The sequence below is a fragment of the Corapipo altera genome, unplaced genomic scaffold (genome assembly GCF_003945725.1).
Source record: "Corapipo altera isolate COAL_440 unplaced genomic scaffold, ASM394572v1 75, whole genome shotgun sequence".
Lineage (NCBI taxonomy): Eukaryota > Metazoa > Chordata > Aves > Passeriformes > Pipridae > Corapipo > Corapipo altera.
This window is the reverse complement of record NW_020884887.1, coordinates 8,739,667-8,766,178: the sequence shown is the minus strand read 5'-3', so window position 1 is coordinate 8,766,178 and position 26,512 is coordinate 8,739,667. Positions and strand designations below refer to the sequence as shown.

Below are 26,512 nucleotides of genomic sequence, written 5' to 3'. Positions count from 1 at the left end.
GTGATTTTGAGTGGCCATTTGCTGAAGATCAGGGGTTGGAGCAGAAATGTGCTGCTGTGGCCTCAGTGAGGGCTCAGAGAAAAGATCAAGTTCTTGTGATTGAATCTACTACTACAGTGTATGTACAGTTCTGCTCCACCTGTGAGCACCAAAACATGCCATGACATTCACAGCCACACTGGCTGCACCCCAAGAAACAACAAATTTTGGGGGTTCTTTGAATATACATTTTTATATGTAATATATCTCAACTATAGAAAAAGACATATAAAGATCAGAAAACTTATCTTTCACTTGCTAGACCCTGATTCAGAAAGGAGTTTTTTAAGTTGGTTTGTTTTCCAGGCACGTAAAAGGTAAGAAAAGGTCTAAAATTAGTGAGATAAGGAATAATCAGCGAGAAATTCAACCCTGTGAACTGTTTCCTTGTGGAGAAAGAGGTAGTAAAGTTGTGAAAACTAGTGTGGTTTAAGTCCTTACAGATACACTACTACATATAACTACAAATTTAATGAGTACTTGGAATTTCTCTGGTTGGGTTTTTTTTTAGTAAGTATATCTTAGGGAAAGAGAACCATCAGACAAGACTCCTTTTCTTTATGCCAATAATACAGTTTCTCACATGTGGAGCAGCAGTCACGCTGTTTGAGGATTTTTCCATAATAAATCAGACACAACAGAGCTGTTGTAACCACAGCTCCAGATTCCCCAGTGTTCTCCTAGGGAATCATTTCAAGGAAAAAAAAATATCTGGCATAACAAAAGGTCTTAATTTAAAATCCTGAGGAAAAAAAACTCAACCATACAAAAGTCCAAACTATTAGGAGAAGAAAAAAAACCAAATTCATAAGGGAGAATCCTCAGGGTCAGAACCATCAGCTGCTTAAAGTGCACACAGACAGCTCTCTCCATCCATGGCCTGGAGGAAAAAACCTGGAGTAAAAGAGCTGTCATACAAAAGCACCATGTGTTGTGTTAATATTTCTGCTGTTTCTCCACTGGGCATTTTTAAGGTAGGTTTCTCAGTGGTTTGGGGATTAGACAGCCCATGCTGAGTTACTGCTCAGCACAGACTGAAGTCTGAGATGTGCAAAAGTGTCTGTTGATCGTGGTACCGCATGCTGGAGAGGAGGTCTCAGCACTGCCCTTTGCTGAGCTTCCTTCTGGCCTTTTGTTCTGTCTCTTGGCCAGTCTCCCTGTCGTACCTAAAGTGTGTCCTAATGACATGGGTGAGAGCTCATGGGCCATGCTGGGGATGCTTTCAGGTTTTACAGCACCGAGGGAAGACAAGCGAGTGCTAGAGGACAGACAGGTTGCAACGCTCTTGCTGAAGATGGTTATATAGGGAAAATAGTCAATCCACTCTACTAAAGCCAGTCAAAACCCACAGTGGCCCACAAATTATATTTCCCTGGTTTGCTCCCTGTTGTGGCCCCACTTGCCACACACTGTAAACTGAAAATAAACTGAAGAAAGTTACCACCAGCTGCCTTCTGCTCTCCCAGGAGGCAGCGGGTTCTTTATAGCACCAACGTATGCTCCTGCAGCTGCGTGGAGGGGCTGAGGAAGCCAACAGGGCTGGGGCTCACATAAAAGCCCATCAGGGCCAGCACCTGCACTCACAGCTTGTTCTCCCTGGTAGCACTTCAGTAACTGATTAAAAACACGTGAAACCCCCCCTCACCCCATCCCTGCGTTGGATATTGCACAACAATGTTTAAATACCGTACAAACAAATCATCCCTACATGGAAAAGGCTGTCAGGAGAGAGGGTCCAGCTCAGCTTGGCATGTACCTGGGGCACTCCTGCCACACCTGACTGCAGCTTGGTGAGTCAGGGAGGAAATGGGAGGCAAGAGGAGAGGAACGGAGACACTGTGGCAGGGAGCGTGTTTTTGGGTGATGAAAGCCATCCAGTACCCTGTGAAGGCCAGAACCAGCCAGAACAGACTGCTTCAGGAGTGCCCACGGGAGCCTGGCTGTCCCACTTTCCAGCTGTTCACTGCTCCAGCCATCCAGATGCCAGTATTCTGAGTGAGATGGAGAAAGGGAAAAGAGAGAGGAGTGAGCAGTGATGGAAGAGCAAGCACTGCCCTCGCCCTCTCCTGGAGCTGATGTTACTGCCAGCCTGGGGCAGCCTGCATTCACGTGCATTCATACCCTAAAAGCATCACCTACACAGGAAACTATTCCACCAAGAGCACAATGAAATTCATGCAGTTTTCTCCCATTTTTCACAGCTGGCCTCCAGTATATTGCAGGCTGGAGGCAATAGAACTGTGCTGTGTGGAGTGGAGGTGTTTTGTGTTAAGTGGTCCAGTGTGCAGGGCACTGAACTCAGTGTCTAAAAGTCCCTTATTAACTCCCTTTATTAAGGACAATTTTGGGAAACACTCCTTGCAGAGAAAGCATCTCCTTAGCCATGGCTAGAGAGGCTGGAAAGAATTTTTGTTCCTTACTGGGATCTTCAAGTCATGTGTGAATCTTCATGTTTTGCTGCTCTTCACTAATGGTTCTGGTTCTGATCCCCTCATTGCTCTGCCCCCCTCCCACCACCACACTCAGTGCCTACCTCTGCCCCAGGCTGGAGCTGTCCCGGAGTTCTGGTGTGTGCAGGAGGCAGTGGGACAGCAGGGCTGTTCCCCTGCCAGGCTCTGGATCTGGATGGGACAGGATCAGCTGGCAAGGCCCTTTGGGGTGGCCGGGGCCTCAAAATATCCTATGCAAGAAAGATATAGTTTTGAATTCTCAGCTTCAACAGATGCCCAGCCTATAAACAGAGATGATATTTGCATTCACTTTACATGGTGTGAACTTTTGGGTATGGCCAGAGGTCCTTTGGACCTCCTGGGCTTCTTTCTTATTTTGCAGGTCTGAGCAGGTTGGGTATGGAGCTGCCCACGCCAAGGTCTCTGGTTTGGAGTTAACCCCAGGGTTATTACAATCTATGGTTGCATGATGAAAAACAGGAGATGCCTTACAGAGTGGGCAGGAGTCCCCATCACAGCTGAGCCTTTAGCATCCCTGCCTGAGACAGAGGGCTGAGGGACACAGGTAAACCCATGGCTATGAAGAGCTCCCTCTCCCCCTCTGACCCCAGAAGGGAGCACAGGTAGCTGCCGCTATGGCTTGTTGTATTACACAGGTGATTAGTGGTTTTCAATATGTAAGAGTTTTTCACTTGTCAATTTTCATGAACACAGGATGGCCTTAGGCTGCTGGGCAGCTGCCTTCAGCCAAGGACAGCCAAACAGGGTAACAGGGTTCCCAGCTTGCCCTGCTTCCCAGATGGAGCTGTGGCCAGAAAGCGCATCATATTCTGGCTATTAAAGAAGGATCCAGGAGTTTTAAGCCCTGAATTTTGCAAGTAATAGGGAAGCTATGTTCCAGAGCCTTTTAAATAGCCACGTTACTGATGCACTTCAGGTTGGAAGCAAGTTTCACCCACGTACACTCAGTGTATGTTTGCCCATACAGTGCCTGTAAACACTGTATGTTTATAAACATGTGCCCACACAAATACATGCAGGCCAACAAGCAATTTTTATTTGTTTGTGCACACAGCTGTCCCTAATAGAATACTTGGAGCATTATATTTTCCATTCATCTAACGAATTTCAGTGAAAAGTATGCCCCTGGGGAGGAGTTACCCCCATGAGAGCTGACTGCCTGTTGTTGCTTAGGCTCCATGCTAAGTGCTGGCTTACAGGTGTTGATTTAACAAACACAGCTGCACTCACGACTTGGAGGGCACCCAAAAACCCTGCAGTCCCCTCAGACTATGCATAAATGCAATGCTTGATGGCTTGTGGATCTATTGCTCTCCAAGGATCTTGCCCTGTGACTCCAGGAAGGACAAGGCAGACTAAATTCCACTGAGTGCCAAGTCTGAAGAAATCCTATAGGAATAGCAAGAGAGCAAATCTGGCAGATGCTGCAAATGTCTAGGAAGGACACTGACACAGCAAACAGTGACATTAATTATTTCCTCTGTACCTTTTCCATGTTGTAGCTTTCCACCAACCCAGAAACAGCAAAGTTTCTTTTAGAAATTCTGTGAAAATTGTTCCACCTAGTTGGGCTGACTGAGATAAAGAGACTGGATGCGCTGGGGAAGGCACACAAAGGAGATTGTGGAGAACTTGTCAACAACCAGCTGGGAAGGATACCTATTCCTTATTGACAACAGTCAGCTTCCTGCTTTTGTTTTAGTTTTCTTTCCTGCTGAAGTGCTGGCTGTTCAAAGGAACAATGGAGCTGGACACAAATCCCACTTGCTAAAATTTTCCTCTGTAGGAATCCCTCAAGGGTTTGTTTTCCTCCATATCCTTCACAGAGAGACTGCCTGGGAGCCAACCTCCTGCTACCTGCTGTAACCAGGCCCTTTGCTTTTTTGATGGTCCCAACCTAATATTTTGGCAAAATGGGCTTAAGTCCCTGAGTGATTTACCATCTTTTTCATAAGAATTTGTGATCTGTAGTAAGTTTAGAGCAAAGCAAAAGAATCCCCAAAATAACCTCATGGATAGGATGCTCACATAAGATGGGGTCAGATTGGTTTAAGACTAATGTTTTCTACAAAACAGACTCAAGGTCCCATTCCTGCTCCACATCAAAATTTGTCTGAGGCTCCTGAGGCTTTAGTCCAAATGCAAGATACTTGGGAGAATCTCCAAGGAATGGAGATCCTTCACTCAGTACTGAACCACTGACTGGTAATCTCAGAAGGGCTTGTTGGATGGAGCTCTCAGCAACCTGCCCTAGTGGGAGGTGTCCCTGCCCACAGCAGAGGGGGTGGAACTAGACAATCTTTAAGGTTCCTTCCAACTCTATGACCGTATGATTCAAATGGTAAGAAGAGCTATGCTTGGCTTGCTTAGGGAAAAATTTGTACAGTCCTTTCATTCCTGACAAATGATCTCTGTGACTTGCAGCTAAAAACTCTTTCAATGACCGTGGATGCTGCTCTGTGATCCAAGCTTCAGGTCCAGGTCAGAGGTATTGGGGGACCTGAATTAAGTAATTGTGTGTGATAGGGTCCAGCACAGAGGCTGTCAGCCACACTGCAAAGCAAGGAGAACCACCAGGAACTGTCCTGTGGGGAGACGGAGCACGCACTGGTGAACACGGTAACGCCTACACCCCCCAGGGTGAGGGGCTTCACCAGCCTCGCTCAGAACAAACCTCCCAACAAACAGCATCTGCAGGACAGTGTCAGAACTCCATACCTGAGAGATGGGGGGTTTGGGAGCAGGAGGTGCTGGCCTGCTTGGGGGTGTCCTCCGGGCCATGTCCCTTGGAGGTGCCGGCTGTGCCGGGCCCACGCCGCAGCTGTAGCTGGAGGAGGAGGCAGATGGCTGCTGCCTGCTTGTTTGGAACCCTGGAGCTTGCTGGGCAGGAGGTTTTGGTGGGATTTCAGGGAAGCCAATCACCTGTGCAAGAGACCCACAAATGCCAAGAGTTAGGTATTCCCACTTCAAACCACTTTTTTACTCTGCAATACTTGTAAGGATCTGCATGAGGTCTATGAGCCACAGTAGAAAATATTGCCTGCAGCACCAGCATGTGTTGCTATGTCTAGTGGACATTGATTAGATAGATTGGGACAATTTGGGATCATGAGTCAGAACTGGGAACCAAGAAAACAGGGTAATTCAAGCCCTACTGTGGTGCTTGCAAATAAACTCCGTGTTTGCCATTTCTACAGTTCTAAGAGAGGGATGTGACAGTAGAGGATCTATCAGGACAGACAAGCAGCCACACAGGCCTGGTCAAAGCCCAGCTCCTGCCCATAGGGAAATCCCTAGAAACAGGTACTACATTCAGCTCCCACTGACTTTCAGCCACAGGTGATGTCTGTCTATTTTTTTCTTTCATAAAACCAGTCCCTGACTGCAGTGTGAGAGGGAACCACATCCCACAATTTAGGGCAGCTGCTTCTCTCCCCCAGGAGTTGGAATGTGATCTTGGCCCTACCTTCCTCTGCTGCTGGGGGGTTTTCAACTTGAAGGCAGGGTTTGCGTGCCCAGTTCCAGAGGTGTCACTGACAACAAGAGAAAGAAAAGAGTGTTATTGTCTTGATACATTTTTCTCCTTTTTTCCCCCCTGTATTTTCTATTTTAATTTCACCAAAGTAAAAAAATGAGAAGCAAATACTGACTATACCAACAAACCCATCTAGTTACATTCCTCACAGCCTCTACAATGCCTCTTCTGTCCTGGCATTGAAGGTGGGAGGGGGTGCAAGCAGACAAGGCACAGCACTGACAGCTTACCTGAACTGTGGTGTCTTCTTTAGAGAACAGATGGCAAATTTATTCCAGCATTTCAGATAATAGAATAAAAACATGATTCCAATGAGAAGGAGAATGGGAGCCAGGATTGCAAGAGTTATCACGACTGCTGAAGAGCCTGAGGGCAAGAAAGTAGAGTTTGTTAAATGGAAATCTCTCTGCTCCCAATCTAACACAAGTTCTTCTGAAGTGGTACCATCACAGAGTTGCTCCCACTCACCTTCAGGCGAGGGGGGACCACTGTCCAAGCTTCCTCCCCTCCCCTCCTTGTTACAAAATGGGGGGTCCCACCCCTGGTTGCAGTGGCAGTTCTTGTTGTTATTGCAGACCTGAAGTAGGAGGATTCAGAGACTTTAGTGCCAGCTACTAAGGACCCTGCAAGCTAAAACAAATTAAGCCATTGCTGAATAAAACACTACAGAAGAAACTCTCATGGACATAAATAGGGAGTTAAGTGCCTGGAAATCTTTTTTTTTCAGGGCGTGAAAGTGCCATTTATTGCCTCAGATATTCTCCCTTTCTCCAAAAGACAAGGGTTGTTCAGCTGAAGTTTCAATAACCTGAATTCATGACAAATGCAGCATTTAGAAACACCTTTCTCTTATCTCTAAATAGAAGGATATGAAGATTTCTCATTGTTTAGGCCAAATAGCTTGACCCATTCATATTTGGCTTTTCTTTCCATCCCCTGGGGGCACTGCAGAGCAGTTTGGGATAAACTGTTCTAAACGTGAATTTTTACCATGTTTTTCCTTTGGCAAGTCTGATATATTTTTTTACTGAATCTAAACTGGGCCCAGAAGATTTCTCTTTAAGATCGCCCCTTCTTGTTTTTCATTCATTGCAATTCATATCCCTCCAGTAGACCTCCTTAAATCATATGTCACAGGGAAGCTCATGGACCAGAAAATACATCAAACAGGAAAAGACTGTGCAGATTAATAATCAAGAAGCCAAAGTCTGGAGCAAACCTAAGTGTGGTATCAGAACTGAGCTGAACAACCGCCCACAGAAGAATGGCAGCCCATGCTGCTTCAGCCTGAAATGGAGATGAAAAGGAAGACACTTACTCCATGCCCATGGCACTTCTTGCTACAGCTTTCAAAATCAAAGATGATGGATGTATTCTGGCAGCGACCCTCAAAGCAAACCTGCAGAGGAAGGATCCAGAAACTCAGTGTTAGCTCTTTGAGCTATGTACCACGTATTTGAGCTATGTACCACATTATTTTGTGACTTGTGGGGTCCCAGGCACCTTGGAAATACAGCTAATTCTCTGGGCAGAACAACAGGCCATGAAGGTAACCTGGTTCCCAAGCAAACAGTTAATCCCTAAATCCCACCTAATGTGTATCAGAGGAGTGGGTGCTCTGCTGTCAATAACTTGGCTTAGCTGTGGCAAGTCTCTGAAGGAGCTCTCACATGTCTTGATTTCCAATTGTGTGTCTCACTTCTAAGCAAGACAACCTCAACCAACTAGCAAATCCCAAAGGTAGCACTGGCCCTGGACTTCACCTGGCAAGGACATAAGGCCTGTGCTGTATTTTTTTTTCTCTGAAGCCTCTAAGAAATTATTTTTCTAACAAATATAAAAATCTCCTACAAAGGCCCTGGACATAAGAAATTAATGGCTTGATAACCAAAAAGCACATTCTGGATGGAAAACTGATACGCTGAAACCTCCCCCAAGCCATTTCAGGCAGAACTGTACCTACATGATGGCTCCCACATTTCGTTCCCGTCAACACCAAGCCAGGATCCAGCATCTCCTTTTCCTCGCTGTCAGGTCTGTACACGTGGGTCCCTCGGCACATCTGCGTGTTGACAGTTGTGTCTATGGCCACTGCATTGGACTGCACGGGCTTGGAAGCATAGCTCTGGCACTGGATCTTCCCACATTTGGCATCTCTGATTTCAAAGGAAAGGCTAAAGTGATTATTTCTGGTCTGCTGGATGTTTTGCAGGCATCAGCTCTACATGTAAATTAAAGCAGCAGTGTTGAGTCATTGTTCGATGAGCAGACACTGCCCAAGAAATAGCCCAAGCAAGTGTCTGATGGGAACTGATGGTACCATCTCACAGCCCCCATGGATGGGGGGTGATGTCCTCATGATGTCCCCATGGCAACCTAAACAAAATCACAGTTAAGACTAAGAAATTTCTGTCTCAGATAGAAAGCTACATTTCATTTACAGTTTTAAAAATCCCCTCTTCTGTTGCTTTGAAAAGAAAATATCAACTAGATGTTTGAAAATGCAAAAGGCAGGAAAATGGTGAACTGAAAGCTTCGGTTTTAAGGGCTCTAAATTCGCCAAGGATGCAGCTGGATTCCCAGAAGGCAGAGGGAGGGAGTGAAACCAGTGCATGGATCAGTTTTATCTACTGGCCATAATCTTGTAATATATAAAAACATTCTCCAGTGAGCAAGTCTTGGCTGCCACTCTGCTTTGTACCTGGTCTCACACTTCCTGTAGTTCCCATAGATGTCCTTCCCACAGTTCCCATAGATGTCTCCAGCAGCATTAACCTTCTCAAAGCAGGCATCTGGTGCTGGCCACGCTCCTGCAAGGAAGAGACTCGTGGCTGATTCCTGTGGAGCCTGGCAGCCCATCTTACCCCAGGCCAACCACTCAGTTGTTCTTTTTCTGGAATGCTTTGAGCACGGGAAAGTTTTGCTGCCTCCTCCAAGCGAGTAAGGCAGGAAAAAAGGCTCCTCAGACTTTGCCACTGATAACAGGTATGGGAGGTACTACTGCCTTGCACAGAGTGAACAATAGCAGGATGCCACCTGTTGCCTGTTGCCTGTTGCCTTACCTGGCCCCCACAGCTGCACACACTGGTCCCTGTATGTGAGGCACATGCCACTGTAGCAATAGGCCCTTCCTCTGTCACAGGGAGCCCCATCAATCTGGTAAGAGTTGGGGGGGCAAAACGGTGACTTGCCAGTGCAGTATTCTGGGAGGTCACAGGGTCCTGACACTTCCCTGCAGAGAGTTCCTGGAGACATCAGCTAAAAAGAGACAATGGGGGGAAAAAATGAATTATATTGCTTGGCTCCTTTGTGGTTTCATGTCTGCGCAATGTCTCCCTGTAGATAAGACAGAATCTTGCATGTCACTTCATCCTCCTCGTCTTAGGTTTTTTGAGGTCAGCAGTGACTCATATAACCATAATTTCATTAACTGGGTGAACTATGTAGAATCAAATTAGTGACTGGATCCCCTCCCCAAGCAGCAATGAGATCATTCACAGATGCTGCTGGATCTCATGGGGACACTGATCCATCTCACTCTACCCTTGGGTAGGATCCAATTTACCTGAACCATTTCTGACAGATGTTCGTGTAATTTGTTCTCAAAGCCCTCCTCGTTTGGGAAGTTTGTTCCAGTGTTTGCCTGTCATTTCTCCTGGAGACATTTTCCTAACACATAACATATGTCTCCCTTGCTCATGAGTTTATTCAGTTCATTCTTCTCCTGTCCACCATGCACATGGAGAACAAAGGGCATACACAATTACATCTAGGAGGTTGTTCCAAGTCTTTTGTGAAAGGAATGACTCCAGGTGGATTTCCACATGCTCAGGATAGGTCAGTAAGAGCAAGCAATCAGTGTGCAAACAAAGATGAGACTAATAGAGAAATGATTGCCTATGTTCCATTTTTGAATTAATTTGTTGTCAAAGTTTGAGATCTTTGGCTCCAAAATCAGAAACATATTTTCATCAGCCTCTGCAAGGAAAGCTGAGATTTGAAATTATAGTGGTCACAGATATATAATTCTCTTTGCCAGCATTTCTTCAGCAAGTACCTAAGCTAAAGGAATTCAATTGCACCTCAGAAAAGAGGGTTTGGAGCCAAGACAGCATCCAGCCTACACCCCAGAGGAAGTGTTTGCTCCAAGAGCTCTGTCTAGATTTCTTCTAGAGCCAAAGGAGAGAAATATTAACTCTAATTAACCCCATCCCTAAGTGTTTGAAAGAGGCAGAGTGATTTTGTTCCAGCAGCATTCACAGCTTATCTTAAATTATCACAGGAGCAAATTAAATTAGCCAGAAGAAAGGAACCCCACCAGTTTGACTGCACTAGTAGCTGTTGTACCTAAAAGATCAAACCAGGTGAGGAGCTAAACTCTATTTGGCTGTTTGCTCCTCTTTCCCCCTCCAGTTTTCAGCCTCACAATTCCACCCCCGTTATTCTCTCTCCTCTTAGGAAAACCCAGAGCTCCCACCTTGCACTGATGACAGCAGCTGCCGTGGGCACATTCAGCACCTGGCTTCAGGGAGCAGGTGCTGGCATCGCAGCAGGGGTTGTTGCACTCCTGGAAGACAGGGAGATGCAGCAGAGGTTACAGGGCAGATGTGAGGCTGACACTAGTCTGTTCTCATATGTGATGAAATTACATGCAAACAAAGTACCTTCCTTCCTTCCTTCCACAGTGTGCTCATGACACACAGCACTGCACAACCATACCCTCTGATGGACTGACTGGATACTATTGGTGTGCTCATTACACCTGGAGAGTCTGGGCTGCTGGTTCCAGCTCCCTGTTCTCTTTATTAGTCAAAGGATGGATTTGGAGAAGTGAGATGCAGTGCTAAGAGAAGCTCCGTCCTTATCAGGAATGGTGCTGTAGATAAAGGGAACTTATATATGAAACTGTAACATCTGGAAGAGTTCTTCCTGGACATCAGGGAAAATTTCTTCTCAGAAAAGGCTATTAAGTGTTGGAATGGGCTGCCCAGGGGGGTGGTAGAGTCACCATCCCTGGAATTGTTCAAGAAGCTACTGGATGTGGCACTCAGTGCTCTGGTCTAGTTGACAGGATGGTAATCAGTCAAAGGTTGGACTTAATGATCTCGGAGGTCTTTTCCAACCTTAATGATCTGTGATCTAAAATCACTTTTTCTTCTCTTTTTTAAAGAAAATTTTCTTTTTAAAGAAAATTTCTTTTTTAAAGAAAATTTTAAAGAAAATTTTAAAGATTACACCATCTCTGAGTTCTGGGATGCATTGTACTACACACTGTGAAGTTAGACATGATATTGAACCTTGCTTTACATTTATATGCAGGGAAGGTATGAGTATCTCCTGCACAAAGAAAACCTGATTACAGATCATATAACTGTATTTGCAAAATACATAATAAAAACATTGTGTCCCTCTAAACCCCAAATGGTTGGATCTGAACAATTGTTACCTCCACCTCTCCACAGTCACACTCCTCCCCGTCTTCCAAGTAGCCATTTCCACATTTTTTTCCACCATACATTTTCTTGGTATCTGGCATATTGGAGAGACACATGCCTCCACCAGACTGCAGATAATTCTCCAGCTCTCTTCTATTGCACTGGTTGAACACCTTGGGGAATGGGTGCCTGAACATAGACAGCAGAGAAAAACATCAAGAGAGATCTGGGCAATGATTTAGAGAACCAGAAATGAGCACATGCAAATCCTGACAAATGCCAAAGGACACAGGTCTCTTCCCAAAATCTATGGAGTTGTGCCAAAGCAGATGGTGATTTCACATTCCTGAATTGCACTTGAAGACTGCACTGCAAGACTGTCTAGAAATATAATGGCCTGAAAATGTAAACTTTATAGAACCAAAATATGTTGAGATAGATTTGACTTTTGGCAGCATGGCTGTCCTTACCTGCTCAGAACTGGAGCTGTGGCTTATTTCTAACTGCTTGAACAAGCCTTGGAATCCAGCACTCAGCCTGTGAATAACTGCTTGAACCTAACTGCTAAAAATAATATTTAATTTTTCCTTTAATTTAATAATTCTACAGCCTCATTTTGAAGATTGTGAATATTTTCTGTTACACTAATTATTAATTTCTGTTACTGCATTGCCAGAACCTTGCACTCTGTGTATTACCACGCATGTGTGTGTGCATGTTGTGTGCTCTACTTGCATGCCACTACATTTTCACTTCTCACATAACTGTTTTTTCTTATTTAGACAAAACTATGCACATAAAAGATATCTATGGGAAAAAACCCAACCTGTTCAAACCTTCTAAACCCCAAGGAGGAAGGCTTGAGGAAAAGTGGAATATGGCTTTAAGTGAATGGGCTTGTCTCACATTTTTCGTGACTGAAATATGTTGTTTCCTCTTCCAAAATGAGTTATTAAATCCCCTGTGGGTTTCTAGAGTCACTCTTGCTTCCCTTTCTCTCAAAGCTAACTATTTCTTCCCTTTTAAACACCGGCTCACTGAAACCAAGGAGCATTCTTAAAAAAAAGAGAATAGGAAAATTTTCCTTTTTAACCAGAGTCTAGAGCTCCGCTTCTAAATGCTGCCACATGCCTACATTACCTAAGGCCAAGCTCAGGCCTAAAGCCTGCTCAGGCAGGAATCAGTTCGTTGTGAATTTAGCAAATTGCTACTGACCCATGATCCAGGGTTTGCCCAGCAGTATTTTCTCTATAAACACACTGCCTCCAACAGGCAGCAACAGACTCACCTTCAGTCTGCATTTCTAGTTCTTACTCCACCAAGGCTCTTGTAACAAAGCCCTTTGCATTTCTCCGTGAGAGCACATAAGATGAACTCACCCAGTTGCAGAAGCCATGATGCAGCCTCCATCTGCTGCAGGGGTAGTACAGCAGCCAGCTGAGTCGTGATTCATGCCAAAATTGTGTCCCATCTCATGGGCAAGGGTAGCAGCAACACCAATGGCATTATCAGAGTGATCCTGTGCAAGGGCAAAGAGGCACGTCAGCATTTGCCCTGTGCCTGTCCTGTGCACCTCTGTGTCAGTGGGGTAAGTGGCACTGCTCATTACTACATGTAGAAAATACCTACTGAAGGTACTCCTGCCTATAAGCAGGTGAGCTGGAGGACTTCACAGGAAATATTTTCTTCCTGGGCTTTTGGAGGCATCTATCTATGTGTTCACTGCTGGCAAGAAACTTTATATTAGGTATTAGCAATTACTTACCATGTTTACTCCTCCTGACTGGAAATCAGAGCACATGGCCATCACGGGAGCCAAGCCTACTGTGGTACCTTTGAAGGGCACACCCCTAAAATCAACCCAGAAAGACCATGAAATGGCACTGAGGCACTTGAGAAGGCAGGCAGAGAAATACACCCTGCAGTGCACAGCTTCACAGACAAGACACAATGTCAGGGGGACACATCGTCTTTAGTAGTATCTTCAAGTACAGGACATCATAGCAGAGCTACAAAGCCTTAAGACCTGTTTTTCTTGGACTGTTGCTTTGTTTTATGGGCCAGCCAGACAATCCTATTTTTTATAATGGTCTGGTGCCAAAAAGTGCTCCTGCTGAGCTTCGCAACAAGCACAGAAAAGACTGTTTCTGGATCCTTAGTTGAGTACTGTTTGTGAATACTTAATTTACCCTAAGCCTGATATTTGCCAGCTTGGGATTCAGGGACTTGACAGAGTACTAGGTAACACCTTTGAGGTGCAGCCATGCTCAGCTCCTGCCTGGTAAACTGGAATTCTGCACCATCCCTGACAGCAGATCTGAAATGGAAGGCCTTGATATTGTGCTCAGGACATGGCCAGGTGGAGATGAAATACAGTAATGTTAAAGGGAAAAAAACTCAACCAAACAAAACAAGAGAAAAGGCATTGTATCTCTGCATTTGAGCCCTGCAGGTCCTCTGACTCACCACTATGTCCTAGTGGATGAATTACCAAGGAAGAGGTAATGAGATCCGAGAGTTGCTGCAATTTTTTTTATTCCAATGACATCTGCATTGCTGGCCCTAATGAGATCAGTGGGCCATCAGCCATCAGTCACAGGCCATCAGCTCCCAGCACTGGGACCCTTTGTCTCAGCAGGATGAGCTAGGAATGAGTGCCTTCCACAAAGGGCTGAGCTCCCCTTTACAGGTCTTGCTTATGGTTTGGATTTTCTTGAAATTGTCCATGTGCCAGATCACGTGCAGCTGCTTGTGATACACAATAATAGTGATGCATTTTGAAGCACATGTATTGAGACCCCTGCACAGCCCAGGACCTCCACCCTTCCTAAAATGGTTGTGTGCTGGGTGCTGGAGCTGAGTGCTAGCTGAGAAGCCTCTACATAAATCTACCATTCTGAATCATATGATCTTACAAAGTGATTTTCCACACACTCAATCCACTTGTCGGAAACAGGAAAAATCAACTTACGTGATTAGTTGGGCATTATCGTGTTTTCTGTGCACCCTCTCTTTGCTACTCCAAGCCAGAAAGGACTTCAGGGTGGAGTAGGGGTTCTCAGTTACATCACATTTATTCCAGTTACTCCAGATCTCCAGCCCCACCAAGGCAATCCGGATATTCATGGATCGGTAAAACTAAGATAGAGACAAGAAAAGAGATCATAAAATAAGCACCACAAATTTAAATCTCGTTTAAATCTTGAATATATACCCTGCTAATTGCTACTAGAAATCCATATGTCCAGAGAAGATGCTCCCTCTGGAAATGCATTGCAACTTAGTGCCATAGCTCTGCAGAGAGAAATGTGCAAACACCCACAAACCTAAACTTGACTGTAACAGAGACATTGAACTTTCATTTTTCAGTGAATGACAGACATAATATAGAGAAACAAAGACTGGAGACTGACATCATGTTTTATCTTCAGATATGTCAAAATTCCTGAAAAAAAGGAAGGAAATAATCTGATGCCCACATCAAGTACAAACAGGAGAAGTATTTATGGGTAGCAGCGTGAAGGGAGTGGTGGAAGGAGTTTAAGGGGAGAAGGGGAATATGAAGAGAGTAAATCTGAAAAGTAGAAAAGTTTACTTCAGCAGCACTGGGTACCAGTGCAAGAATGACCTCTGGAGGCTCCTTCCAGCTCTACTTCCCAGGTTTTCTACCATTTCAAGTGAATACATTAGGCCCTTGTCAAAAAGCATTACTTAGGTAACAGATATAATACAGACATGTAGTCAAACACAAGATGCTCATGTTGGCTCCAAGGTAAGGAATGGAGATTCCCCCACCCCATTCTTGATGTCCAACACATTTGTTTGGCAAATGCTCTCCACTCCCCAAGTTATTGGAACTGCCAAAACATTATTCTCTCTCCCAAGAAGCCAGTCTTCCTCTGTCACAATTAATTCTAACATTTCATGATCTTGGCCTTGCTTTCCTCATTTCACACACACTCAATCTCACCTTATCTACGTAATTAGCAGTCTCCACTAATTTAAGCCTTGTTGCTTCAATGTTGAAGTGATGCTTCTGAAACTGAAAAAAACCCGAACATGTCAAGCAGCACAAAGGCAACTAGAAAGAACTGAAATGTGTTCAGACAAGTCACAGTACTCTGAGAACAAGAAGGTAACTATGAAGTGAGGCCTGAAAGTCTCCCTTCATTGTACATCTGACTAAAAGCCCACCTGTACATGTATATATAGAATGCATCCCTGGCACCCCACTGCAGGGATGTTACTCAAGCAGTGGCAGTAACACAGTGGAGCAACCCAAACTTATCAGTGCCCCCAGAGCCAGGGGCTGACAGAGAGCTGAAAAAGGTGCCAGGTAGAATGTGTGACTTCATCTTTGAGGTCAAGGCTGCCATAGGGCTCATCACATCTCACTCATCCAACCAATTTGTCTGTTTAAACCACCTGGCAATTAATGAGTTAATTTTAGCAAACTGCTTGATTCAAAGGACTACACTGGCAAAATGTTTAGAATTTTGGTTAACAGATGACAAAACCTGGGACTTTTCTTCCAATGAGGGACACAGCAAAGTAAGGGCAGTTAATGACAACAACGTGAGGGTGTCTGCCCCAGCCTATCTAATCAAAAATGCTGAACAACATATGGCAGTTCCTGTGTTTTCTCAGTTTCCCTCGTGTCCTGCTGCCTAATAGAGAAAGCAAAATAGGTTCTGCCTCTTTAGTTTTGTTCAGAATGAATTACAGCCAAGAGCACTACGTGGCTTTCCCTACTGGAGTTTCAAGTTGTAAATTATGGATAGGACCAGCCTGACTCCCGTCTGTGCTGGAGATTTAACAATCAGCAAAACAGTGTGTGGTTTGCACTGCCAGTAAGGGTGTCTGGCATGCCATCCAGGCTGGGGATGGGGGAGGGACTGCTGACTTCACTCAACTTCTTCCAGACCTATTATGTGATCTGGAGCCTTAAAAATGTCTATTTATGTATCTGCTACCAGCTCAGAGCAGAGCATGGTTATCTTCTCTAGAGATTAAGTGTGCTGCAGAGTTAGAAGCACATCATGCCTGGAAACCCCCAAGTTCCTCTGTGCTGAAGGCAGTCTGTCCCACCAATAACAAGGACCAACTATTGCTGCCTTGGGAGGCCAGAACTGACCCTCCTCCCTCTTCCAAATCACATCTTGCATCTCCCCTGGCCAACAGTGGCTGATGGGGTGGTGGCAGAGGGGTCATGGCTGCTAGGACAAAAGTGACCAAGACACATCTCTCCCTGTCTGCTGGTGAGGGTGGGAGCACTGGGATGGAAAGAGGAAACCTGCTGAGCTCCAGCTGCCCTCCCTGCCCTGGGAGATGCTGCAGGTGGGATGGTGCTCCATCAGTATAAACATGATCCCATTCCTTACCTCTGCATAATCAGCCACGAGCAGGAGCTCCACGTACTTCGTAGCCTGCAGAGTGTCCCGTTTCACCTGCAGGAGCAGCAACACAGGTTATTCTCCAATATACCCCAAGAAACTCTTCAAAAAAACATATGTACAGGTCATTTTTCCCAGTTTGTTTCTCACTAGCCATTCACCCCACCCCATCACACACAGGGACCTCCAGATGTGACCAAGTATCACAAGTCAGTTCAGCTACAGCAAGTGCCCACGTGCCTGTCCTCAGCCCACCTGTTTGTTCACGCATTGGATGCAGAGATTTGTGCAGGAACAGCTACAGCCCACAACAGTCCCCAACGCTCATTTATTTACCTGCTGGAGCTGCTATTTCACAACCAGCTTGCTACAAACCCTCTTAAATATTCTCCTTCCCTTCACTTTCTGAGTTATGTTCCCAGAGAATGGCAGGCTTCACAGGCTGGGAAGAGATGGGTAATTTGGAGCATTGTGCATGGACCCAGGCTGAGGCCCCTCACCCTCTGGCGTGGTGGTTTCATCCCAGTTGTGAAGTCCCTGAGCCAGTCTTCAGCTGCATCCCCAGTGTCCTGGTAGCCACAGGCTCCTCTCTGCAATCTCAGGTTGTCCACCCTGTAAATCCAGTGCTGGTTTGGGCTGTTGGGGGCTGGCTCCAAGATATAGCTGGAATTGCTGCTCAGTACAATAAGTCCTCTGTTGAAACGGGAAGCAATAAAAGGGAAAGTTAATTACTATCACAGCAACTGGAGACAAATCCTTCTGCTGCTGCTGCTGAATTCCCAATTGATCCTGGCAAGACACTTATCTTTACCAGGCCAGTCAGTTCATTAATAAAAAGGCTAAGAATATTTTGAGTTCAGAGGGGGAAATCCCTGGGCTTCCATATACTAAAATATATTCAGTGGGCCTCAGACATTAAGGGACTGTTGGAGCATGTGCTGCAACAGTGCTAACCTGAGAAGCACCAATTTTTTTAATATACAGCTTTTTCTTTAGGGGCAGTGGAAGCTTTTCAACCAATAGGAGAAATTTGCCTCTAACAGAACTGATCTGATAAATGTGAAGACTTTATTTGTCAACAGAAAAACCAGAGTTTCCTCAGGCAAGTGCATGTAGCCAGATGGTTATGGTTTTCTCAATAAGCATGTTACAGCCAGGAGAGCTGGAAACCTGTGTTTGATGCCCTCTAGAAGATGTGTGGCTCAGTGGGCAGCACACCTCCCTGTGCAGGCTGAGAGTGAGAACAGCCACGTGTGCTCAGCTCCTGTGCCTCCCCAGAAGTTTTCTAACAATGTCAAAGAATTGACAGCAGACATTGACAACTCAGGGATACAGGAACACTGCTTGGGCACACTGAACATCTCTATCCCTCTGCAGCTGGAAAGCAGAGCCTAGGAAAACACAGGCTGACAGAAGCACAGCACACCTGTGACTGCTTTTGCTTTTGGATTATTTATTGCAAGCCACAGGTGGCTGCACTGTCCTGTTTATCTCACTGGACTCTTTGGCCCGTGCTACATTAACTGAAGATGTCTCAGGTTTGCTTTGGCCCAGGCTGTTTCCTGGCTGGAGCCAGTCCCATCAGCACAGCTTCCAATCAGCGCTCCAGAGCAGATGACCACTAATGTCAATAAAACCTGTGTGATGTTTTGGAAACAAACTCTGAGCTGGTGTAAATGAATGCAGCTCCTTGGTCGCAAGGAACCACTTCATTTACTCCTGGCTGAGGATAAAAACCCCTCTTTTCCTGCCACAGACTCCATCACTCCCAAAGCAAAGGTTTCACATGCACAACACACACACAGAACACGCTTTCTCACCCAGGGAGAAAGCAGAAAGCCAGGCTGATAATCCAGGAGGAAATTCAGGCTTGGGAAGACTTTGCTCCAAAACACAAACTTGCCACCTGTGAGAAACTGTGAGAAGGAGCTGGTTTCTGCATTACTGTAGATATTGAGCTGGGACGTGGTGAGTCCAGTCCCTGCCTGTAACAGATGCAGCCCTGAGTAACTAACAGGAGCCTTTTGCTCCAGTGGACTCTTGAGTTAAAAACTCAGCGATTGCAGCAGCCCACGTTGCCAGCACACAGGGGGAAGGAGCCAGGAGCTGGTACTAATGACACCCCAATTCCTGCATTTTCCCCAACATGCGCCTTTTAATGCCCAGGTCTCTTGGCTGAGTGGCCTTCAAGAACAGTTTTATCCACACAGAGAGAAACAGGGCAGCCAGGCTGCTGGGGAGCAGAGCTCGGGTGGCAGCACAGCAAGGAGCAGGGCAGAGGCATTCCCACAGCTCCGGCACCACCAGGCACTCACCGCAGCCCTCGGCACGTGCTGAGCATGACGCTGGAGTGCTCCCGGCCCCGCACGACCCCGTGGTAGAAGCAGTGGTCCTGGAAGGCAGAGGGAGGCAGGGTTGGCAGTGGAGCTTTGGGGATGGACACGAGCTATATTTAGGCATCGCTGAGTCCCGTGCGGGTGCCGCCAATACTCCAGTAATTGTTCTCTTTCCGCTGCATTTGGCAGCTGACTGTCGTCACTAAATCTCTGTGACTCTGCATCGAAATTTGGCCTTTCAGCTGCCATGCGTGGCCTGTGCCAGAGCATCAAACAGCTCCTTGTTGCCAGTAAAAACTGAGAGCTTTGAATCCCCAACTCAGATGGCTGCAGCACTAAGGCCAACCCAAAGCTTTCTGCCTGTAACAGGAGAAGCCTATCGATGGCTGCTGGCCCTGGGTCAGGCCCCAAAGGACGTGACTTCAGCCCCAGAGAGGGTGACACCACGGGCAATGGGGAAGTAAATCCCTGTCTTGGGGCTCCCAGCAAGACAAAGACAGCCTCTGGCAGGGACAAGGAGGCTTTGGGGCAGAAACGCCAACATATTCATCATATCCCTTCCCCTCACCCCAGGGCAGCGTTAGGAAAGATGATCTCATGGGGATTTTATCTCTTATTTTTGCTTCGCGACCAATGCACATCTTTGTGCTGCTGCAGCAGAGAGCCAGCCAAGGCCTGCGTGAGATGGGGAATTTATGGGACTTTTACTGAACAGCAGCCAGCTCACAGGGGCTTGTTTTTCCAAAGGCTGGGAAGGTCCCCAGTATGGAGCGCCCAGTGGCAAAACTAAAAGCAAGAGGATGAGCAGTGTGAGTTAAAAATGATTCCCCAGCACCCAGAGAGAGGGGAGCAATGCTGGCAGCTGACCTTGGCTCTCATAGCAGAGCTCAGCAAAACAGCAAGATGTTTTTACCATTTTTGGGGGATGGAGCAGCTTTCTCACAGGAACCTCCCAGGTCAGAAAGCCAGACTGCCCTCCCCTTCATCTTAAAGCTGTGGGGACCTGTGCACTCAAAGAAAGGCTCTGGAGGAAGAGCCTCCCTCCCCCGTGTCTCTGAGCCCCCTGCCTGGTCTCCCCTGCAGCTGTGGGAGGGAACACACTCTGCACTCACCGTGTGGGTCAGGGGGGTGGTCTGGGCTTGGCCAGTCTGGCTGTAATGGGTCTCGGTGTAGCCTGGTGCAAAGAGGTTTCTGCAGACACAGTGGAGGAGGAGAAAGAAAAGAAAAAAAAAAGCCAGTTAGACCTTTCTTTAGGCGTGGATTTATGCTTCGTAGGGGTGCTAGAAAATCAGCTAGATCCAGCTCTTCCTGCAGTCAGTGTAAATATTCCTGTTGCTGTGAACCACTGTTGTGGACTCGGGGCAGTCACTGTTTTCTGCCTGTAGTGTGAAACCAACTGCAGCAGCCTGTGAGGGCAGGCAGGTACTCACAGGACACTGGCTGTGCTGTATCTCTGCACTCTGCTCTGGGAGATTAGCACATTTTGCCTGCCAGGCCCTTGTTAACACGCTGTCCCCAGGGAGCAGTGGCAGCTCCTGGTGGCTCCAGAGCCACTGCAGGACCGTGCCACAGGCTGTGCTGCCCCGGGCAGAGCACACTGCGATGGCACAGGGTCAGGAGGTGGAAGCACAGCTGACCTTGCCACATCCATCTACGTGCCCTGGCAGGAGCTGAGCACTTCTCAGGGAGCACATCCACTTCTGAAAGGGTGCAGCAAGCCATCTAAGTGCTCTTTCAAGCCACTTATTAAATTAAAACAATAACAGAGAGCCTGTCCCTGAGTTCAATTAGGCACCAAGATCCAATTCCAACAGCTCCAAGTGAACAACTCAATTTTTACATGGCAACTTTTAAAAAAACCAGAAACCCAACATCATCATTGACCCCTAATGGGTACAAGCCTCTGTGCAACTTCCTCTCTATTGCCAAGTTATACCCCAGATATACTGGGATTAGATTCAAAGCAAGCTCATCACAGGCCAGTTCAGGACACATCTGGGCACTGGTGTGAGTTCTCAGATTAAATCCAGACTGTCTCCAGTGCCCAAATCTGAGTACAATCATAAACCAATCCACATCTGCATTTCAACTTCTGCCCAGAAGCCAATTCACATCTTTGTTCCAGGAAAATGCTGATTCCTGAATTTGAATTTGTTCATGTCATCCTCATGTACACAATATTCTCCCTGTCTTCAGCCCAGTATCAGACTAAAAGTCTATAAAAGGAGGTCCTGTGCACTGAATAGAAAGCATTTTGATTTTGCTCCAGAGGAAACAGCCTTCTCCTTCTTTTTAAACATCTGCATTTGCTAAACAGTGATGTAAAAAAGTACAGCAAGTCAAAATCTGGGCCAAACCAAGAAGGTCATATCCTGTGTCCATCTCAGCAGTCACAAATGTAGGTTTAAAGCAGTTTTTTAAAACAATAGCTTGACTTCCAAAAATTTGGAGAAGGATCACAGAACATGCCCCATCGATGAAACACACTTCTGCAGCAACCCCATGGTGCTGTCAGGCCACCAGAGTGCCACATTTGCCATCCACAAGGATGCCACATGCACCCTGGGCAATGCATTACCAGATGCAGCTGCAGCTCAGTCCTTCTACATCCCTTTTAATGCATTCCATGCACTAGGTTTTAGACTTGTGAACTGCAAGAAAGCAAGAAAAAAAAAAGTTCTCCTCTTTTCTTTGCCTGATTTCTTTAGGCTGGATGAAGAATCAGAAGCAAACCCAGAGATTTTTCCATCTGCCCTGGCTTTTGGTATGTGGCAGTCAGGTCTAATCTACTTTAAAAGCCTCTCTGTTTAAATAAGGGATTGAGTGCTTGTGACATCTAATTAAATTAGGTCAGAACCGACAGGAAACTGAACCTTTTATCAAAGTGTTTGAAAGTGCTTTGCCCATCTGGCATCCACACCTGAATAAGTACTGATGGCTTAGTGATAGCAAAACCCTGGGCCACTGTTGTGTTTGATAGCATTTGATGTCAGGAATATAACAGCTTTTATCTCCACTTTTAAAGTTCAGCATAGCCCAGAAAAGCTAATTCTGCCTCTTTCTGATGTGTTAATTCTCATCACTAGGTGCTGTCAGAGATCAGAAGGCAAGTTTGCTGCGTTCAGCTATCCCAGGTCTGTAAACTGAAGATAAGCACCACAGCACCATCCCACAGAACACAACTCCCTTGATCTCCCTGACTGCAGCATGAGGGTGCAATAAACAAATATTTAATCAACAGATTGCATTAACAAGGAAATTGTTTTGAGCAATATCAGGTATCTGGTCTGTGTCAGGAGAGCAGACAGTGAACCAGTGTGTGTGTGTGCTCTTACAGTCAGACACCAACCCATGGTTTACAGTAGCTGAGGCTCTGCACAGCCTGCTTGTCTCATTCTCAAACAAGCACGCTTATGTTTTCTTCCTGCTCCTTTATTCTTGGAAAGCATTTGCTATGAATAGCTATTTTATCTCTCCTCCAGCACCAGCCATAAGACTCCTCAGTGCTGTGACTCCTGTCCAGCCCCAGGGCACTGCTGCCCAGCCCTGGTGCTGAACCAAACCGTGCTGAGCACCACAGCCCAGCACATCAGATTTCAGGGCACAGGATGATGCCACACAACACAAGGTGTGTGCACATCTTTTCCTATCTGCAGACTCAGGCTCTGGCCCCTTCTAGAGTAGATTAAGGTGATGAGAGCTCTGCCTGAATTTTTAGGGACACTTACACAGCTGCTGAAGTGAAAGTCTGTGTCATCTCCATGTTAAAACCTTCAAGGCTCTCTCCACCAGTTGAATCCTACCCTACACCACAGGCTTCCTATGAAAAGTCCAGTTTCTTATTCTGAGCTTGAAATAGCCCTGTTTTGAAGACAGTTCCCAGTCCTTAATGCAGGGAAGCCCTGGGGCTCTTGCAGTACTAAGAAGGGCTGTCACAGTGGATTGCAGAGTGTGTGGTGAGGAGGGCAGTGAGGAAAGAGGAAAACAATAGGACATCTTGCAACACCCTTGGGGTCCTATCTCACTGTGAGCCTGTCAAAGTTCATTCCCAGCCCAACTCACTTCCTCAGCTAGCGCCAAGCTTTCACCAAACTGTAAATAAACAGCAAACAAGCCTTCTTGCCACCTCAGAGTGCATCAAAGTCACCAGCCAGTCTTGACCCTCTTCTCCATATATACCAGTTGTTGGATAAACGGGAGATAGACATGCATACCCCAAAACCTTATCTGCCATAATTTCAGGACAACATCACTGCCAGGCTGAACAGCTGATTCCAGGAGAGCTCAGCCCGGCAAAGCACTGATGGAGCTGCTTGACCATTTCCAGAAGAGCACAGAGCTCACCTTCTTGATGGAGAAGGAAAGTCTGGAAAAAACAGCACAATTTGATGCTTTCTTCTCAGTTACATTACAAGTCTCAGTGACCACTTCTCCAGCAACTCACACTGAAGCTGCAAGAGTTTGGATGCAAAATAACATCACCTAAAGCCTTCTGAGATCCAGTCAGGCAGCTGGCAGATCACTTAGCACACATCATCTTCCTAAAAGGCAGCACAGAGTCCCTCATTAGAGGAGTTATCAGGATGAAGAATTGATGAAGTCAGAGGAAAACCTGGTTTGGATGGGAGTACTCTCCTTTGGTAAACCTCGATAGCAGCTGCAGCCTATTTGAGGCCAGGGTAAGCTACACAGGGACCCTTGGGATATTCTAGAGAAGCCCTCACACCTTTCCAGCAGGGACCAGCTTTTGTCAGGATCAGTCAGTCCCCAAGGTCCAGCTCAGCATCCAAGTTCAGGGTGGAATAGCCTGCTTTTGGCAGGGTTTGTTCCCCGGAAAGCCTTGGGAGCCGGGTTAAATACAGGCACGGAAGCCAAACGAAGGAAGAGTGGCTCAGTGCCATAATGTACAGATGGCTTGGGACTGTTTCTGCTGATGACCGACGTGGAGGGATCTTGGTCCCGCTCCAGCCTGTCAATGATATCATTGTCTGACACAAAGCCCTCCTCCCTGTGCCGCTGTGCTGCTCCCTGGAAGGGCCCTGCCTGCAGAGCTGACAGGACATGGCAGCCTGGCTCTGTGCTGAGGGAGGTCACATACTTCACTCATGAACTGATGGTTTTGCACAGGAGAGACAGGCTGAGGGTGCAGGGCTTTCTTGGCAGGCAGCTGCCCCTGTGGCACCCCTGGGGATGGTGCAGGAACAAGCCTCCAGCTCATCTGGCCACTGCTGAGGAGCAGAGAAGCAGCTGGGGGGAGAGGGGCTGCACAGCACACCCAAATGCTCCTAAAAAACAGCAGAAGTAAAACTGAGGCCCTTCTTGCATGACCATGTTCACTTGAGGGAGTGCACTTTTCCCAGCTGCTCTGGAGAACCTCACCCCTATTTTCCCAATAAATGAGAGCAGTTTTCTATTGCCTGTGAAACATCACTTGTTAGCACAAGCCTGAGGGGCTCAGAGCCCTCCCTCCCAGTGGACCACCATGAATGCGCTCAGTTCCACCAGCCAGAGATCACCCACAGGCACCCAGAGGGCCCTGGCAGCATTCTGGTGCTCTTGCTGTTAGGAACAAGAAGGATTTTTTATAATTTGGTCCCATTGGCAATCTTTTTTGTGTTCATTTTTACAGAGAGGTTAGTCTGCATGGACCTCTGCCAATTTAAAAACACCCAGTAGTATCCAGGAGATGGACATGGTTTTTATTTCCTCCCCAAAACCAAAAACCAAATGGTCCATGAAGCTCTTGTGAGAAACATCAACATTAATTTTTCAGTCGTGAGACCAAGAAAAGTGAAGCTTTCAGTCTCTTACATCTCTTTCCCTGTCTCTTTCCTCAAATCACAATAAATCTGTCCAGCCAGGCTGCCAACATCTGGGGGTGGAGGGAATTGATTCTCCCAAGAAACTGTAGACATCATATTTCCATCTACAATTTGTGGTCCCACTCCATTGTCTCTCAGCAGGATCCAAGTAGGCTAAGAAGGGGAATTTGAACTCTAACCTCTCAGTCACTTAAGTGTTCCCTAAGGTCAGAATTTATTATCAAAAAACTGAAGTGACCCCAAGTTGAACATGACCAACACATGACCCATGACAACATGACCAGGCAGGTCTGCTTTCCATATCCATCACTAGTGGGAAATGGGAGATTTCAAGTTTCTGGAATATTCCAGTCAAAACCTGGGACTTCATAAAACCAATGAAATCCAAAATTTTTTTCTTTATGAGTTCCATCCAGATGAATCTTGGAGCCCTTAAGCTCCCTTCCTCAAGAGCTTTCGCTAAGAACAAGCTTATTGTGCAAACACAGCAGTTTGGAAGGAAAAAGTAGCTTCCCAGCTATTGAGATGGAACTAAACAAATCATTTGTAGGTTCTGGAAAAACCTCACAGTCTAAAGACTCTCCATCCCCTTTTGCCATCTGCATCATCTGTGACATTCACTGTGTAAATCATGTTAAAGGACCCAAGCAAGATTTGTCACATAACCCCTCAGCTTACCAACAGGAACCATAAAAGTTGCCCAGAGAGGAAAAAGGAAATAAAATAAATGGAAAACTGGCTGATAATGGGTCAGTGCACAAAAGATTTAAAAGGCTCCATTTCCTCGTCTCTTCCTCTCTGCCCCATATAGAGGAATCACTGAATAATCCAAGGGGATCAGGAGGCTGAAAAGTAGCTATGGCTTTCCAGGTCCCACCCCTGTTTTCCTAATGACTCCAAGAGAGAGTAGAACAGGATAAACTCAATTTCCTTCTTTTACACAACCCTTACCCCCTCCCCATGAAGGAAGACCATTAGACACTGATGATGTGTAGCCCATCAGTGGAATAATCTCATATATCCTTCCTGCTCGGAAATGGGCAGCAACTTTACCTCTTCCTCACTCAGTTGGTAGGAGAGGTCCTGGGAAATGTGCAAAAGCAGGAAACAGTGAAATACAAGTGACACAGTTCTCTTACTGCACCACTGAGAGCATCAAGTGGAGTGGGAGTGCTCATCCCCTACCCAGGTGGGGCTAGAAGAGATTGGGAATGATACCACTTCCTACAAGAGCCAGTTGCCTAGGAAAAAAAACTATCTGGATGGCTCCCAAGATCAGATCAGATGAGCTTTGGACTTCCTTTGCAGTGTCCTCAGCCAGTTGCTGCACATCTCCTCTGGGGCTCTGCCACCAAGTGCCCCTCACCATCACGGCTGTTGTGGGCAGGCAGCATCCAAAATAGGCAGCTAAAAATCCAGGCTGCTCACAGGATTCACTTGCAGGCAGGGACATCCCCTAGAGAAGCCTCCACTAACCTTGG

The 26,512-nt window shown here is 46.4% G+C and overlaps 1 protein-coding gene across 1 annotated transcript in view; it reads right to left on the bottom strand.

The window, feature by feature from the left end:
* Positions 1-16: 16 nt before the first annotated feature.
* ADAM19 (ADAM metallopeptidase domain 19) overlaps positions 17-26,512 on the bottom strand; it is a 33,391-nt gene continuing 6,895 nt past the window's right edge. The window contains exons 4-23 of the mRNA XM_027643505.1: positions 20,322-20,400; positions 19,189-19,265; positions 17,374-17,566; positions 16,862-16,927; positions 15,451-15,522; positions 14,452-14,618; positions 13,246-13,330; positions 12,860-12,999; positions 11,492-11,669; positions 10,523-10,612; positions 9,108-9,303; positions 8,747-8,855; positions 8,009-8,201; positions 7,364-7,444; positions 6,514-6,622; positions 6,276-6,411; positions 5,977-6,043; positions 5,229-5,432; positions 2,573-2,719; positions 17-2,030 (exon numbers count right to left, since the gene is read on the bottom strand). Coding sequence (XP_027499306.1) covers positions 1,956-2,030; positions 2,573-2,719; positions 5,229-5,432; positions 5,977-6,043; positions 6,276-6,411; positions 6,514-6,622; positions 7,364-7,444; positions 8,009-8,201; positions 8,747-8,855; positions 9,108-9,303; positions 10,523-10,612; positions 11,492-11,669; positions 12,860-12,999; positions 13,246-13,330; positions 14,452-14,618; positions 15,451-15,522; positions 16,862-16,927; positions 17,374-17,566; positions 19,189-19,265; positions 20,322-20,400 — 2,464 coding nt within the window. The 3' untranslated portion in view covers positions 17-1,955. The remainder of the gene's footprint in view (positions 2,031-2,572; positions 2,720-5,228; positions 5,433-5,976; positions 6,044-6,275; positions 6,412-6,513; positions 6,623-7,363; positions 7,445-8,008; positions 8,202-8,746; positions 8,856-9,107; positions 9,304-10,522; positions 10,613-11,491; positions 11,670-12,859; positions 13,000-13,245; positions 13,331-14,451; positions 14,619-15,450; positions 15,523-16,861; positions 16,928-17,373; positions 17,567-19,188; positions 19,266-20,321; positions 20,401-26,512) is intronic.